The 17,023-nt window shown below is 38.2% G+C and overlaps 1 protein-coding gene across 38 annotated transcripts in view; it reads left to right on the forward strand.

Moving 5' to 3' along the window:
• The window catches only part of LOC128014353 (piggyBac transposable element-derived protein 4-like), a 93,569-nt gene that overhangs the window by 30,140 nt on the left and 46,406 nt on the right, over positions 1–17,023 (forward strand). For 5 of the 38 annotated variants that reach the window (XM_052597897.1, XM_052597902.1, XM_052597907.1 and 2 more), the window contains one exon: positions 3,312–3,958. The exons of 19 other annotated variants lie outside the window; for them this stretch is intronic. In XM_052597897.1, the coding sequence (XP_052453857.1) occupies positions 3,312–3,912 (601 nt within the window). In that variant the 3' untranslated portion in view covers positions 3,913–3,958. Of the gene's footprint in view, positions 1–1,491; positions 1,654–2,095; positions 2,177–3,311; positions 3,959–8,526; positions 8,690–9,131; positions 9,213–16,808; positions 16,971–17,023 lie in introns of those variants that run through there. 14 more of the 38 variants (XM_052597899.1, XM_052597891.1, XM_052597884.1 and 11 more) reach the window with 9 other exon arrangements.

Genomic DNA, 17,023 nt, shown 5'->3' on the forward strand with positions numbered 1-17,023 from the left:
ACTGAAGTAAAGTAAGTCATTGGTTCTTTTAATTGTGATAAATTTGGCTTACATTTTTAAAAAAAACCACAATAAGTGACCGCTGGGATAAGAGTGAACAGTGAATATAAATCCAATTACAGTTCTTAGTGAAAATGACAATAAAATGTTGCAATGACAAAATATCTCACTAAATTAAAAAATGCAGATGTTACAAATAATTTAAAAAAAGAAAAAAAAGAAAAAAAAGTATCAATTTTTAAACGATTTGTTGGTGAATTGTTTATTTTATATCTCAGTATTTCTTTCAATGTAGCATAGTTTTTATTTTATTTTTTAATTTTTTTTTGCACAATAGTAGCCCTAGTATGTAATAAAACAGATTAAAATAGCTATGTAAACCCAACATAAGCGGTTGATTTAACCCAAATAAAGTTTATTCATTTTTATTATATTACTATCTTATTTTTTAACTTCACAAATTAAATAATGTTTACAGATTAACTTCAATCCTCTAAACTTTTCTAAAATAATCCACACAACCACTGGTTTGCATGTTAACTTCCTTTATTTTTTTCTTAAATTTTCATTTACAGCAGTTTATATCGTTTTTAATAGGCCATACATATTGCCCATATTTAAACTCGTTTATCAAACACTGAAACTAAAAATTAAACTTTAAACATAAGTAATTAACGTGTTATTAACCAGTCTCTGTTGTTCGGTTTCCACCGTTGCGTCGCGCTGGTTCTTGAGCCCGAGCTGGAGTCATGTTCGGCGGGGAACTGCTCACGCCTGAGGCCGCCCCCTGCGTTTTACTCATACAGCCGAAATGTACTGCGATTGATTAACAGAAGTATGTTTATCCGCACTCCAGAGAATGAGCAAATGAAATGCATTCTTTACCAGTCACAATGGTGACAAGAACAAAAAAAAAAATCCTTCATAAACGAGCCAAACCAATCTGGCCCTGCCATTTTCTTCTCATTTTCTTCTCTGGCTTATGACAAAGACTCATAAGACCTGCTCCCTGGCGAAGACCTGGTGAGGACTGTAGTATCCTTCATGAGGAAGGTCCCTTAATCCCTGATCTTTCAGTTCTTTATATTTCTGCCAATATCTGTTCAAGGTTACATGACAGATTCTGTGGGATTTTGCCTCTGCCCTAACAGACTTTCCTTTCCAAACTTTCTCTGCTGCTCTTTTTAAAATACTAGCATCGACTCCAATATCAGGGTCTCTTTAAGAAAGTCTTTAAGAAAACACTCCATGAGGCTTGCAAAGGGAATACAACATCTGGGAAAAGTTATAATACAATGTTTACAAAAGGCAAAGTTTGATGACGGGTCTCCTCAAAACCTCTTTTTCTCTCAGTTGTAATGTTTTATCTAGATCTGCACACACGCACACACATACACATGAACTGAGCTCTATTCATATGCTAATGATATGATGCAGTCATATGGTTAACGCCCCTCATCACTACTATAAAACTGGCAGTACAGTTCAGCTTGTTCACTTTTTAATCATGATGGCACACGAGGAAGCTCTCCAGACGACCACAGACAGCGAAGAAGAAAGTACTTTTCCCTCAGAAGAAGAGGAAGACTTTGATGATCAACTCCTGCATTTCGAGGAGCGCTTCGATGATAAAGAGAACACAGTTTATAAAGAGTAAGTCATTTATTCTGACTTTGATTAGTTACTAGAGTCACATATTCCTTATTATTAGTTAGGGCACTGTTTAAGACCTATTGCCAAACTGAAATCAGTAAGTTAGCCCACGACTGAAATACATAGTCCCTTTTCTTCTTCATTATATCTAACTGCAAACATTGCACCCCTGTGAACGCTTGGTAATGTAACATTAGATCAAATCAATGTTTAGACTATATCTAACTTTTGATTTGTGTTGACCGCCTCTTCAGCAGAAACCAAATGTGTTTGTAAAGAGTTGTTTGCAGATGTTTTGAAAGTGCTTTATGGATATTGATGCCCCATCAACAGACACAAAGCATGTCTCTATTGGCTTATATATCTGACCATCACTTATGCATGCACTATAGTATGTTACCCTGGACATTCAATGTTTATAAACTATTTCTGTATTTTCCAGGAAAACACCTTCAAGTGCACATCACACAAGGGCGACACACAAGCATCTTTCAGCTTTCAACTCGGTTGAGAAACTTAAAATGTAAGTGGATATTTACCCGTCATTTTACCTCTCACAGTTTAATTTTGCTTGTATAGTCTACTGTCCGATGTAGACATGTTTACATAACGGATACACATTTGTAAATTGCTCCTCTTAATGACCCTGTTTTCACCATGCTCAGTTTTATTTCTTTCTTTGTTTTAAACAGATGTGAGAGTGACAGTGACCAGATGCCTGCTGCAAAGAGAGCCAGGACTCTTTCATGGAAAGCAGAGACTGATGTTGACCAGGTTCCTCAGACTCTGAGATTCCTGCCTGCTCGGGAACCAGGACCACAGTTGTCTGCTGCTGACTCACACTCTCCCATGAGTCTTTTCAAACTGTTTTTCACAGAGAGCGCCGTGGAAAACCTGTGCCACAACACAAATGCTCAGGCTGCCAGGGCAATGGCAAAGGGTCACAAGTACAAATGGACAGATGTCGGTGTTGATGAGCTGTATCGCTACATCGGACTGATATTCTACATGTCTGTGCTGAAGATGAGCTCCATCGCTGACTACTGGCGGCAGGACAGTCCTTTCTCTCTGCCTTTTCCCGCCACAGTTATGTCAAGGGACAGATACCGCACCATTTCCTGGAATATACACATGAGTCACCCAGACGCAGACGAGGAAAACGACAGAAAGAGGGGCACAGACCAACATGACCGTCTGTTCAGGATCAAACCCCTCATGGACACGATTCGTCTTGCGTGCAAAGCCTTCTATCATCCTAGAAGAAATCTAGCTGTGAAGGAGAGATTGGTGGCATGCAGAGCAAAGACAGGAATGAGACGGTACACAAAAGTCAAGCCGACAAAGTTGGGCTTCAAGTTTTTTGACCTTTCAGACTCATCAAATGGATATATTGTGGACTTCTCCGTCTACACGGGGAAGAATAGTTTTCCTGCAGGCCGTGGGCTTTCATATGATGCTGTGATGTCTCTCCTGGATCGTAAAGTTTTGGGCTCTGGGTACCATGTGTACATGGATGATTTCTACACCAGTCCAAAGCTCTTCACAGACTTGTTTACTCTGAAGTTTGGTGCTTGTGGGACATACAGGGAGCAGAGGAAGGGCTTCCCAAAGACTGCAGCTAATTCACTGAGCAGAAGCTCCAGCAGGGGATCCATCAGGTGGATTCGGGACGGGCCTCTTGTGTGTGTGAAGTGGATGGACACGCAAGTGGTGTCTGTTTGTTCCACCATACATGCTGCCTCTACAGGAGGCCATGTGAAAAGAAACATCAAAGCACAACATACAAAGTCTGTTCCATGTCCTGCACCTGTGACTGCATACAGCCAGCACATGGGGGGTGTTGACCTGCCCAATCAGCTTCTGCAATACTATGCTGCACAGCACAAAACCATGAAATGGTACAGAAAAGTCTTTCTACACTTCTTGGACATTGCCGCCAACAATGCTTTCATATTGCACAAAGAGCTGCACGGCAACATGACTCACAAAGAGTTCATGGAGGAGCTTATTGCAGAGCTCTGTGGCGTGTCACAGAAAGCAGCACCAAAACAGTCCAGCACAGAACATGTGCCAATCCCAGGAGCTGAGTTGACTTCTGACGTCAGAAGAAACGCTACTGTCGGTCGCCGGATCTGTGTGCATTGCAAAGCAGTGCATGGAAAGAGGTCACAAACACCTTGGAAATGCCAGGCTTGTGACGTTCATTTGTGTCTTCAGTTGGACAGAAACTGTTTCCTGGAATGGCACAAAAGTCTGTAATTGTGTTCAAATAAATCTTAGTTTTCCTGGTTATTGTTTTCTTTTCTTTTTTTTTTCTTTTTTTGTGGAAATCATTTTCAACTTTTATTAAACAAATTGAGTTGATTTCTGAAGGATCATCAGCGTGAAGACTAGATATATGGCTGCTGAAAATATATGGCATTTACAGTACTTCACTACATTAATGTATTTATATCTTACTGTATTTTTGATCAAATAAATTCAGCTTTGTTTGAGAAGAAGAGACTACTTTTATTGTCATGGTTCCCAAATTATTTTTATTTTGTATTGTCATGCAATATTTTGTAAGGAAAATGAAATAGATAGATAGATGGATGGATGGATGGATGGATGGATGGATGGATGGATGGATAGATAGATAGATAGATAGATAGATAGATAGATAGATAGATAGATAGATAGATAGATAGATAGATAGATAGATAGATGATTGGGTATAAAAAGAGCCTCCCAGAGTGGCAGTGTCTCTCAGAAGTCAAGATGGTCAGAGGATCACCAGTTTCCCCAATGCTGTGGCAAAAATTAGTGGAGGAATATCAGAAAGGACTTTCTCTGAGAAAAATTGTAGTTGCCAGCTAAAACTCTATAGGTCAAAAAAGAAGCCATTTCTAAATATGATCCAGAAGTGCAGGCAGAAGCAATCCAAGTTGTTATCAGTTCAGAAGCCTGCATCTCTGATGGTATGGTGTTACATGAGTGTGTGGCATGGGCAGCTTACACATCTGGAAAGACACCAACAAAGCTGAAAGGTATATCCAAATTCTAGAACAATGTATGCTCCCATCCGAACATCGTATCTCTCAGGGAAGACCATGCATTTTCCAACATGACAATGCCAGACCACATACTGCATCAATTACAACATCATGGCTGCGTAAAAGAAGGATCCGGGTAGAAAACATTTGGCCCATCATAAAGAGGAAGATGTGACAAAGAAGACCTAAGTTGAGCAATTAGAAAACTTTATTAGATAGGAATGGAACAATATTCCTTTCCCTAAACTTGAGCAACTTGTCTCCTCAGTCCCCAGACGTATGCAGACTGTTATAAAAAGAAGAGGGGATGCCACACAGTGGTAAACTTGGCCTTGTCCCAACTTTTTTTTTTTTTTTTTGATGTGTTGATACCATGAAATTTAACATGATATGCCATCTATGTTGTATTGTGAATAAAATATTGAAGTTTGAAACTTCCACATCATTGCATTGTGTCCCAACTTTTTTGGAATTGGGTTTGTACTTTAAAATCAATCCTAAATATAACTGGAAGCCAGTGTAAAGACTTGAGGACTGGTGTGATATGCTCAGATTTTCTGGTTCTAGTCAGAATCCTGGCCGCAGCGTTCTGGATGAGATGCAGCTCTTCTTGGGAAGGCCGGTGAGGAGATCATTACAATAGTGCACCTTGCTGGTGATAAAAGCATGAACGAGTTTCTCCAAGTCTTGACTGGAAACAAAACATCTATTTCTTGCAATGTGTTTTATATGATAGTATGCTGATTAGGTACTGCTTTGAAATGACTACTGTAATTAAGGTCTTTCTCCAGAATCACACACAGATTCATGACTTGAATTTTAGTTGTTAGACCCCTAGAATCAAGGTATGGCTTCACCATGAAAACTTCATCTTTGTTTCCAAATGCATTGACAGTTTTTTTCCCCTTGTTTAACTGAAGAAAGTTTTGGCAAATCCAACTGTTAATTTCACCTATGTATTGGCAGAGGAAGTCAATAGGAGGCTGTAGTCATTTGGAGATAAGGCTTTAGGTAAATCTGGGTATCATCAGCATAGCCGCAATATGGGATCTTTCTCATTATTTGACTTAGTGGGAGCATATACAGGCTAAACAAGAGCGGTGCAAGAATTGAGCCTTGTGGGACTCCGCATGAAATAGACATCGACTTAGACCTATGCTCTCCTAAACTCACATAACCTCTCCCTTCTAAGTATGACCTGAAACATCTGAGTACCATCCCAGAAAGCCAGACCCAGTTTTCCAGTCTCTGTAGAAGTGTGTTATGATAGACAGTGTCAAAGGCAGCACTGAAGCCTTGTAGTACAAGCATTGATAATTTGCCAGAATCCGAATTTAAGTGAATATCATCTATTATCTATAGTTTTCTGTTTAATTGATTTTTATTTATAAAGTTGTATTTATTTTATTTAAATGTACATATAAGTTTACATTTATATTCCAACGAGCTTGAAAAATTCTGCTTGATAAATGTTCTTAAACTTTTATGTAAATGATTGACTAAAATATATATATATATATATATATATATATATATATATATATATATATATATATATATATATATATATATATATACAGTACAGACCAAAAGTTTGGACACACCTTCTCATTCAAAGTGTTTTCTTTATTTTCATGACTATGAAAATTGTAGAGTCACACTGAAGGAAGGCATCAAGGGCTATTTGACCAAGAAGGAATGTTTAGGGGCTGCTGCGCCAGATGACCTGGCCTCCACAGTCACCGGACCTGAACCAGCATGGTCCAGCCATCGACTGACCCTGACCTCTGAACATCAGCATCGGCTACAGAAAAACCCATATCGGTCGTTCTCTACATACAATATTATATTTTCTGTCACTTCATCATCGAGCTGTCTAACGTACCATGTCAATATTTTATAATGTAACGTACCAACAAAGGTCTAGTTTTGGGTAACTTTTGATTCATGTTGACTGCTTCTTCAGCGGAAACTAAATGTGTTTGTAAATAGTTGCTTAGGTGCAAATGTTTAGAAAGTGATTTATGGATATTGATGCCCCATCAACAGACACAAAGCATGTCTCTATTGGCTTATATATCTGTTAATTGACCATCACTTATGCCTGCACTAGAGTATGTTACATTGGAAAATCAACTATTCACACTTTTCTAAGAAAATGCCTTCACATGCACGTCTTACAAGAGGGTCTTAACGAGTTCACATTAACACTCATTTTACATCTTACAGTTTAATTTCGCTTGTATACTGCCAGATAGTTACAGGTGCTTCTCAATAAATTAGACTGTAGAGGAAAAGTTAATTTATTTCGGTAATTCAATTGTGAAATGTATTAAATTAAAGGCACAGACTGAAGTAAAGTAAGTCATTGGTTCTTTTAATTGTGATAAATTTGGCTTACATTTTTAAAAAAAACCACAATAAGTGACCGCTGGGATAAGAGTGAACAGTGAATATAAATCCAATTACAGTTCTTAGTGAAAATGACAATAAAATGTTGCAATGACAAAATATCTCACTAAATTAAAAATGCAGATGTTACAAATAATTTAAAAAAAGAAAAAAAAGAAAAAAAAGTATCAATTTTTAAACGATTTGTTGGTGAATTGTTTATTTTATATCTCAGTATTTCTTTCAATGTAGCATAGTTTTTATTTTATTTTTTAATTTTTTTTTGCACAATAGTAGCACTAGTATGTAATAAAACAGATTAAAATAGCTATGTAAACCCAACATAAGCGGTTGATTTAACCCAAATAAAGTTTATTCATTTTTATTATATTACTATCTTATTTTTTAACTTCACAAATTAAATAATGTTTACAGATTAACTTCAATCCTCTAAACTTTTCTAAAATAATCCACACAACCACTGGTTTGCATGTTAACTTCCTTTATTTTTTTCTTAAATTTTCATTTACAGCAGTTTATATCGTTTTTAATAGGCCATACATATTGCCCATATTTAAACTCGTTTATCAAACACTGAAACTAAAAATTAAACTTTAAACATAAGTAATTAACGTGTTATTAACCAGTCTCTGTTGTTCGGTTTCCACCGTTGCGTCGCGCTGGTTCTTGAGCCCGAGCTGGAGTCATGTTCGGCGGGGAACTGCTCACGCCTGAGGCCGCCCCCTGCGTTTCACTCATACAGCCGAAATGTACTGCGATTGATTAACAGAAGTATGTTTATCCGCACTCCAGAGAATGAGCAAATGAAATGCATTCTTTACCAGTCACAATGGTGACAAGAACAAAAAAAAAAATCCTTCATAAACGAGCCAAACCAATCTGGCCCTGCCATTTTCTTCTCATTTTCTTCTCTGGCTTATGACAAAGACTCATAAGACCTGCTCCCTGGCGAAGACCTGGTGAGGACTGTAGTATCCTTCATGAGGAAGGTCCCTTAATCCCTGATCTTTCAGTTCTTTATATTTCTGCCAATATCTGTTCAAGGTTACATGACAGATTCTGTGGGATTTTGCCTCTGCCCTAACAGACTTTCCTTTCCAAACTTTCTCTGCTGCTCTTTTTAAAATACTAGCATCGACTCCAATATCAGGGTCTCTTTAAGAAAGTCTTTAAGAAAACACTCCATGAGGCTTGCAAAGGGAATACAACATCTGGGAAAAGTTATAATACAATGTTTACAAAAGGCAAAGTTTGATGACGGGTCTCCTCAAAACCTCTTTTTCTCTCAGTTGTAATGTTTTATCTAGATCTGCACACACGCACACACATACACATGAACTGAGCTCTATTCATATGCTAATGATATGATGCAGTCATATGGTTAACGCCCCTCATCACTACTATAAAACTGGCAGTACAGTTCAGCTTGTTCACTTTTTAATCATGATGGCACACGAGGAAGCTCTCCAGACGACCACAGACAGCGAAGAAGAAAGTACTTTTCCCTCAGAAGAAGAGGAAGACTTTGATGATCAACTCCTGCATTTCGAGGAGCGCTTCGATGATAAAGAGAACACAGTTTATAAAGAGTAAGTCATTTATTCTGACTTTGATTAGTTACTAGAGTCACATATTCCTTATTATTAGTTAGGGCACTGTTTAAGACCTATTGCCAAACTGAAATCAGTAAGTTAGCCCACGACTGAAATACATAGTCCCTTTTCTTCTTCATTATATCTAACTGCAAACATTGCACCCCTGTGAACGCTTGGTAATGTAACATTAGATCAAATCAATGTTTAGACTATATCTAACTTTTGATTTGTGTTGACCGCCTCTTCAGCAGAAACCAAATGTGTTTGTAAAGAGTTGTTTGCAGATGTTTTGAAAGTGCTTTATGGATATTGATGCCCCATCAACAGACACAAAGCATGTCTCTATTGGCTTATATATCTGACCATCACTTATGCATGCACTATAGTATGTTACCCTGGACATTCAATGTTTATAAACTATTTCTGTATTTTCCAGGAAAACACCTTCAAGTGCACATCACACAAGGGCGACACACAAGCATCTTTCAGCTTTCAACTCGGTTGAGAAACTTAAAATGTAAGTGGATATTTACCCGTCATTTTACCTCTCACAGTTTAATTTTGCTTGTATAGTCTACTGTCCGATGTAGACATGTTTACATAACGGATACACATTTGTAAATTGCTCCTCTTAATGACCCTGTTTTCACCATGCTCAGTTTTATTTCTTTCTTTGTTTTAAACAGATGTGAGAGTGACAGTGACCAGATGCCTGCTGCAAAGAGAGCCAGGACTCTTTCATGGAAAGCAGAGACTGATGTTGACCAGGTTCCTCAGACTCTGAGATTCCTGCCTGCTCGGGAACCAGGACCACAGTTGTCTGCTGCTGACTCACACTCTCCCATGAGTCTTTTCAAACTGTTTTTCACAGAGAGCGCCGTGGAAAACCTGTGCCACAACACAAATGCTCAGGCTGCCAGGGCAATGGCAAAGGGTCACAAGTACAAATGGACAGATGTCGGTGTTGATGAGCTGTATCGCTACATCGGACTGATATTCTACATGTCTGTGCTGAAGATGAGCTCCATCGCTGACTACTGGCGGCAGGACAGTCCTTTCTCTCTGCCTTTTCCCGCCACAGTTATGTCAAGGGACAGATACCGCACCATTTCCTGGAATATACACATGAGTCACCCAGACGCAGACGAGGAAAACGACAGAAAGAGGGGCACAGACCAACATGACCGTCTGTTCAGGATCAAACCCCTCATGGACACGATTCGTCTTGCGTGCAAAGCCTTCTATCATCCTAGAAGAAATCTAGCTGTGAAGGAGAGATTGGTGGCATGCAGAGCAAAGACAGGAATGAGACGGTACACAAAAGTCAAGCCGACAAAGTTGGGCTTCAAGTTTTTTGACCTTTCAGACTCATCAAATGGATATATTGTGGACTTCTCCGTCTACACGGGGAAGAATAGTTTTCCTGCAGGCCGTGGGCTTTCATATGATGCTGTGATGTCTCTCCTGGATCGTAAAGTTTTGGGCTCTGGGTACCATGTGTACATGGATGATTTCTACACCAGTCCAAAGCTCTTCACAGACTTGTTTACTCTGAAGTTTGGTGCTTGTGGGACATACAGGGAGCAGAGGAAGGGCTTCCCAAAGACTGCAGCTAATTCACTGAGCAGAAGCTCCAGCAGGGGATCCATCAGGTGGATTCGGGACGGGCCTCTTGTGTGTGTGAAGTGGATGGACACGCAAGTGGTGTCTGTTTGTTCCACCATACATGCTGCCTCTACAGGAGGCCATGTGAAAAGAAACATCAAAGCACAACATACAAAGTCTGTTCCATGTCCTGCACCTGTGACTGCATACAGCCAGCACATGGGGGGTGTTGACCTGCCCAATCAGCTTCTGCAATACTATGCTGCACAGCACAAAACCATGAAATGGTACAGAAAAGTCTTTCTACACTTCTTGGACATTGCCGCCAACAATGCTTTCATATTGCACAAAGAGCTGCACGGCAACATGACTCACAAAGAGTTCATGGAGGAGCTTATTGCAGAGCTCTGTGGCGTGTCACAGAAAGCAGCACCAAAACAGTCCAGCACAGAACATGTGCCAATCCCAGGAGCTGAGTTGACTTCTGACGTCAGAAGAAACGCTACTGTCGGTCGCCGGATCTGTGTGCATTGCAAAGCAGTGCATGGAAAGAGGTCACAAACACCTTGGAAATGCCAGGCTTGTGACGTTCATTTGTGTCTTCAGTTGGACAGAAACTGTTTCCTGGAATGGCACAAAAGTCTGTAATTGTGTTCAAATAAATCTTAGTTTTCCTGGTTATTGTTTTCTTTTCTTTTTTTTTTCTTTTTTTGTGGAAATCATTTTCAACTTTTATTAAACAAATTGAGTTGATTTCTGAAGGATCATCAGCGTGAAGACTAGATATATGGCTGCTGAAAATATATGGCATTTACAGTACTTCACTACATTAATGTATTTATATCTTACTGTATTTTTGATCAAATAAATTCAGCTTTGTTTGAGAAGAAGAGACTACTTTTATTGTCATGGTTCCCAAATTATTTTTATTTTGTATTGTCATGCAATATTTTGTAAGGAAAATGAAATAGATAGATAGATGGATGGATGGATGGATGGATGGATGGATGGATGGATGGATAGATAGATAGATAGATAGATAGATAGATAGATAGATAGATAGATAGATAGATAGATAGATAGATAGATAGATAGATAGATAGATGATTGGGTATAAAAAGAGCCTCCCAGAGTGGCAGTGTCTCTCAGAAGTCAAGATGGTCAGAGGATCACCAGTTTCCCCAATGCTGTGGCAAAAATTAGTGGAGGAATATCAGAAAGGACTTTCTCTGAGAAAAATTGTAGTTGCCAGCTAAAACTCTATAGGTCAAAAAAGAAGCCATTTCTAAATATGATCCAGAAGTGCAGGCAGAAGCAATCCAAGTTGTTATCAGTTCAGAAGCCTGCATCTCTGATGGTATGGTGTTACATGAGTGTGTGTGGCATGGGCAGCTTACACATCTGGAAAGACACCATCAAATCTGAAAGGTATATCCAAATTCTAGAACAATGTATGCTCCCATCCGAACATCGTATCTCTCAGGGAAGACCATGCATTTTCCAACATGACAATGCCAGACCACATACTGCATCAATTACAACATCATGGCTGCGTAAAAGAAGGATCCGGGTAGAAAACATTTGGCCCATCATAAAGAGGAAGATGTGACAAAGAAGACCTAAGTTGAGCAATTAGAAAACTTTATTAGATAGGAATGGAACAATATTCCTTTCCCTAAACTTGAGCAACTTGTCTCCTCAGTCCCCAGACGTATGCAGACTGTTATAAAAAGAAGAGGGGATGCCACACAGTGGTAAACTTGGCCTTGTCCCAACTTTTTTTTTTTTTTTTTGATGTGTTGATACCATGAAATTTAACATGATATGCCATCTATGTTGTATTGTGAATAAAATATTGAAGTTTGAAACTTCCACATCATTGCATTGTGTCCCAACTTTTTTGGAATTGGGTTTGTACTTTAAAATCAATCCTAAATATAACTGGAAGCCAGTGTAAAGACTTGAGGATAGAGATGTTCCGATACCCTTTTTCTCTTCCCGATACCGATTCCGATACCTGGGCTCAGGGTATCGGCCGATACCGAGTACTGATCCGATACCTGGGTGTATATCTGTATATACAGCTGTATATACTACTAGCCCTGTGTAAATTGCTAGAATTTTTTTATGGTGTGCTTCAGACAGATCCCTCAATAAAACATGAACAAATACATGGTGAACTACTGTATTTATTACAGTATTTTTATTATCTAACATGAATTTGACAGTATTATTTATTTTCTTATGCAAAAAAGAACTTCAAATGCAGCCAAAAATCTAACACCGCAAACTAAAAAAGGTATTTAAGTTTTACAATATAACTGTATAAAAAAACTGCAACAAATAAGTCTAGGAATATAAAAAAAGATCTATTAATCAGATAATCTCTTTACAACAAAACAAGTAAAAAACAAGCAACCATCTAGGCATAATTATTATTATTATAGAGACGTATTATTATTACTGTAGGCTACAACAGTAGCTTTATATATTGTCAATTTACTCATGTAAACCAAACATTTATTTTAATGGGCTGCCATGAAGATCTTTGAGTGTCTGTGTTTATGATATGACAGTATTCTCAAATGAAACGGTAAATTCTCATGAAGTGACGGTTTATGCGTTCGTGTCCTCATGACACACAGCAGAGACTACAAAACAGCGAGCTCTCGCGCATCTGTGCCAGTCACCCACAGAGATGTAGATTTTGTGGGAGTAATATTTAAATAGTATTTTGCAGTTTAATATTCACAGACACTAGTATATATTCGGCTACTGTCTGGAGCCCTGCGCTTTGACTTACACGGAAGCGACTGAACGCAGTTGCCGGTACTGAATATACTCGAGAGTCTGTAACTACCGGTACTACAGAGACATACTGCTAACCACTGATCTATAATATAGTAGCGGCTTCACTGTCTTTTGGCAGTTTAGAATGTGATGAGTGATCCAGTCATATATAGATAAGGGCTGCTAACGCGTTTTCATTTCTTCTTCGCTGCTCTAAACAGGGGTTGCTTGTGGCAACACAGCACAACTTCCTGTGTTTTCAATGCATTTTGAGCAGCGAAGAAGAACCGTGCAGCGGTTAGGCAAAGCTTGCGGTCATAACTAGGTCTTTTTTAAGAAAATGGTATCGGATCGGTATATGGGTTCATGTACTCGCCGATGCCGATGCCAGAATTTGTTGTGGTATCGGAGATATTTCCGATACTAGTATCGGAATCGGAACAACTCTACTTGAGGACTGGTGTGATATGCTCAGATTTTCTGGTTCTAGTCAGAATCCTGGCCGCAGCGTTCTGGATGAGCTGCAGCTCTTCTTGGGAAGGCCGGTGAGGAGATCATTACAATAGTGCACCTTGCTGGTGATAAAAGCATGAACGAGTTTCTCCAAGTCTTGACTGGAAACAAAACATCTATTTCTTGCAATGTGTTTTATATGATAGTATGCTGATTAGGTACTGCTTTGAAATGACTACTGAAATGAAGGTCTTTCTCCAGAATCACACACAGATTCATGACTTGAATTTTAGTTGTTAGACCCCTAGAATCAAGGTATGGCTTCACCATGAAAACTTCATCTTTGTTTCCAAATGCATTGACAGTTTTTTTTTTTTTTCCTTGTTTAACTGAAGAAAGTTTTGGCAAATCCAACTGTTAATTTCACCTATGTATTGGCAGAGGAAGTCAATAGGAGGCTGTAGTCATTTGGAGATAAGGCTTTAGGTAAATCTGGGTATCATCAGCATAGCCGCAATATGGGATCTTTCTCATTATTTGACTTAGTGGGAGCATATACAGGCTAAACAAGAGTGGTGCAAGAATTGAGCCTTGTGGGACTCCGCATGAAATAGACATCGACTTAGACCTATGCTCTCCTAAACTCACATAACCTCTCCCTTCTAAGTATGACCTGAAACATCTGAGTACCATCCCAGAAAGCCAGACCCAGTTTTCCAGTCTCTGTAGAAGTGTGTTATGAAAGACAGTGTCAAAGGCAGCACTGAAGCCTTGTAGTACAAGCATTGATAATTTGCCAGAATCCGAATTTAAGTGAATATCATCTATTATCTATAGTTTTCTGTTTAATTGATTTTTATTTATAAAGTTGTATTTATTTTATTTAAATGTACATATAAGTATACATTTATATTCCAACGAGCTTGAAAAATTCTGCTTGATAAATGTTCTTAAACTTTTATGTAAATGATTGACTAAAATATATATATATATATATATACAGTACAGACCAAAAGTTTGGACACACCTTCTCATTCAAAGTGTTTTCTTTATTTTCATGACTATGAAAATTGTAGAGTCACACTGAAGGAAGGCATCAAGGGCTATTTGACCAAGAAGGAATGTTTAGGGGCTGCTGCGCCAGATGACCTGGCCTCCACAGTCACCGGACCTGAACCAGCATGGTCCAGCCATCGACTGACCCTGACCTCTGAACATCAGCATCGGCTACAGAAAAACCCATATCGGTCGTTCTCTACATACAATATTATATTTTCTGTCACTTCATCATCGAGCTGTCTAACGTACCATGTCAATATTTTATAATGTAACGTACCAACAAAGGTCTAGTTTTGGGTAACTTTTGATTCATGTTGACTGCTTCTTCAGCGGAAACTAAATGTGTTTGTAAATAGTTGCTTAGGTGCAAATGTTTAGAAAGTGATTTATGGATATTGATGCCCCATCAACAGACACAAAGCATGTCTCTATTGGCTTATATATCTGTTAATTGACCATCACTTATGCCTGCACTATAGTATGTTACATTGGAAAATCAACTATTCACACTTTTCTAAGAAAATGCCTTCACATGCACGTCTTACAAGAGGGTCTTAACGAGTTCACATTAACACTCATTTTACATCTTACAGTTTAATTTCGCTTGTATACTGCCAGATAGTTACAGGTGCTTCTCAATAAATTAGACTGTAGAGGAAAAGTTAATTTATTTCGGTAATTCAATTGTGAAATGTATTAAATTAAAGGCACAGACTGAAGTAAAGTAAGTCATTGGTTCTTTTAATTGTGATAAATTTGGCTTACATTTTTAAAAAAAAACCACAATAAGTGACCGCTGGGATAAGAGTGAACAGTGAATATAAATCCAATTACAGTTCTTAGTGAAAATGACAATAAAATGTTGCAATGACAAAATATCTCACTAAATAAAAAATGCAGATGTTACAAATAATTTAAAAAAAGAAAAAAAAGAAAAAAAAGTATCAATTTTTAAACGATTTGTTGGTGAATTGTTTATTTTATATCTCAGTATTTCTTTCAATGTAGCTTAGTTTTTATTTTATTTTTTAATTTTTTTTTTTGCACAATAGTAGCACTAGTATGTAATAAAACAGATTAAAATAGCTATGTAAACCCAACATAAGTGGTTAATTTAACCCAAATAAAGTTTATTCATTTTTATTATATTACTATCTTATTTTTTAACTTCACAAATTAAATAATGTTTACAGATTAACTTCAATCCTCTAAACTTTTCTAAAATAATCCACACAACCACTGGTTTGCATGTTAACTTCCTTTATTTTTTTCTTAAATTTTCATTTACAGCAGTTTATATCGTTTTTAATAGGCTATACATATTGCCCATATTTAAACTCGTTTATCAAACACTGAAACTAAAAATTAAACTTTAAACATAAGTAATTAACGTGTTATTAACCAGTCTCTGTTGTTCGGTTTCCACCGTTGCGTCGCGCTGGTTCTTGAGCCCGAGCTGGAGTCATGTTCGGCGGGGAACTGCTCACGCCTGAGGCCGCCCCCTGCGTTTCACTCATACAGCCGAAATGTACTGCGATTGATTAACAGAAGTATGTTTATCCGCACTCCAGAGAATGAACAAATGAAATGCATTCTTTACCAGTCACAATGGTGACAAGAACAAAAAAAAAAATCCTTCATAAACGAGCCAAACCAATCTGGCCCTGCCATTTTCTTCTCATTTTCTTCTCTGGCTTATGACAAAGACTCATAAGACCTGCTCCCTGGCGAAGACCTGGTGAGGACTGTAGTATCCTTCATGAGGAAGGTCCCTTAATCCCTGATCTTTCAGTTCTTTATATTTCTGCCAATATCTGTTCAAGGTTACATGACAGATTCTGTGGGATTTTGCCACTGCCCTAACAGACTTTCCTTTCCAAACTTTCTCTGCTGCTCTTTTTAAAATACTAGCATCGACTCCAATATCAGGGTCTCTTTAAGAAAGTCTTTAAGAAAACACTCCATGAGGCTTGCAAAGGGAATACAACATCTGGGAAAAGTTATAATACAATGTTTACAAAAGGCAAAGTTTGATGACGGGTCTCCTCAAAACCTCTTTTTCTCTCAGTTGTAATGTTTTATCTAGATCTGCACACACACACACACATACACATGAACTGAGCTCTATTCATATGCTAATGATATGATGCAGTCATATGGTTAACGCCCCTCATCACTACTATAAAACTGGCAGTACAGTTCAGCTTGTTCACTTTTTAATCATGATGGCACACGAGGAAGCTCTCCAGACGACCACAGACAGCGAAGAAGAAAGTACTTTTCCCTCAGAAGAAGAGGAAGACTTTGATGATGAACTCCTGCATTTCGAGGAGCGCTTCGATGATAAAGAGAACACAGTTTATAAAGAGTAAGTCATTTATTCTGACTTTGATTAGTTACTAGAGTCACATATTCCTTATT

Source organism: Carassius gibelio, chromosome B25 (genome assembly GCF_023724105.1).
Source record: "Carassius gibelio isolate Cgi1373 ecotype wild population from Czech Republic chromosome B25, carGib1.2-hapl.c, whole genome shotgun sequence".
Classification (NCBI taxonomy): Eukaryota; Metazoa; Chordata; class Actinopteri; order Cypriniformes; family Cyprinidae; genus Carassius; species Carassius gibelio.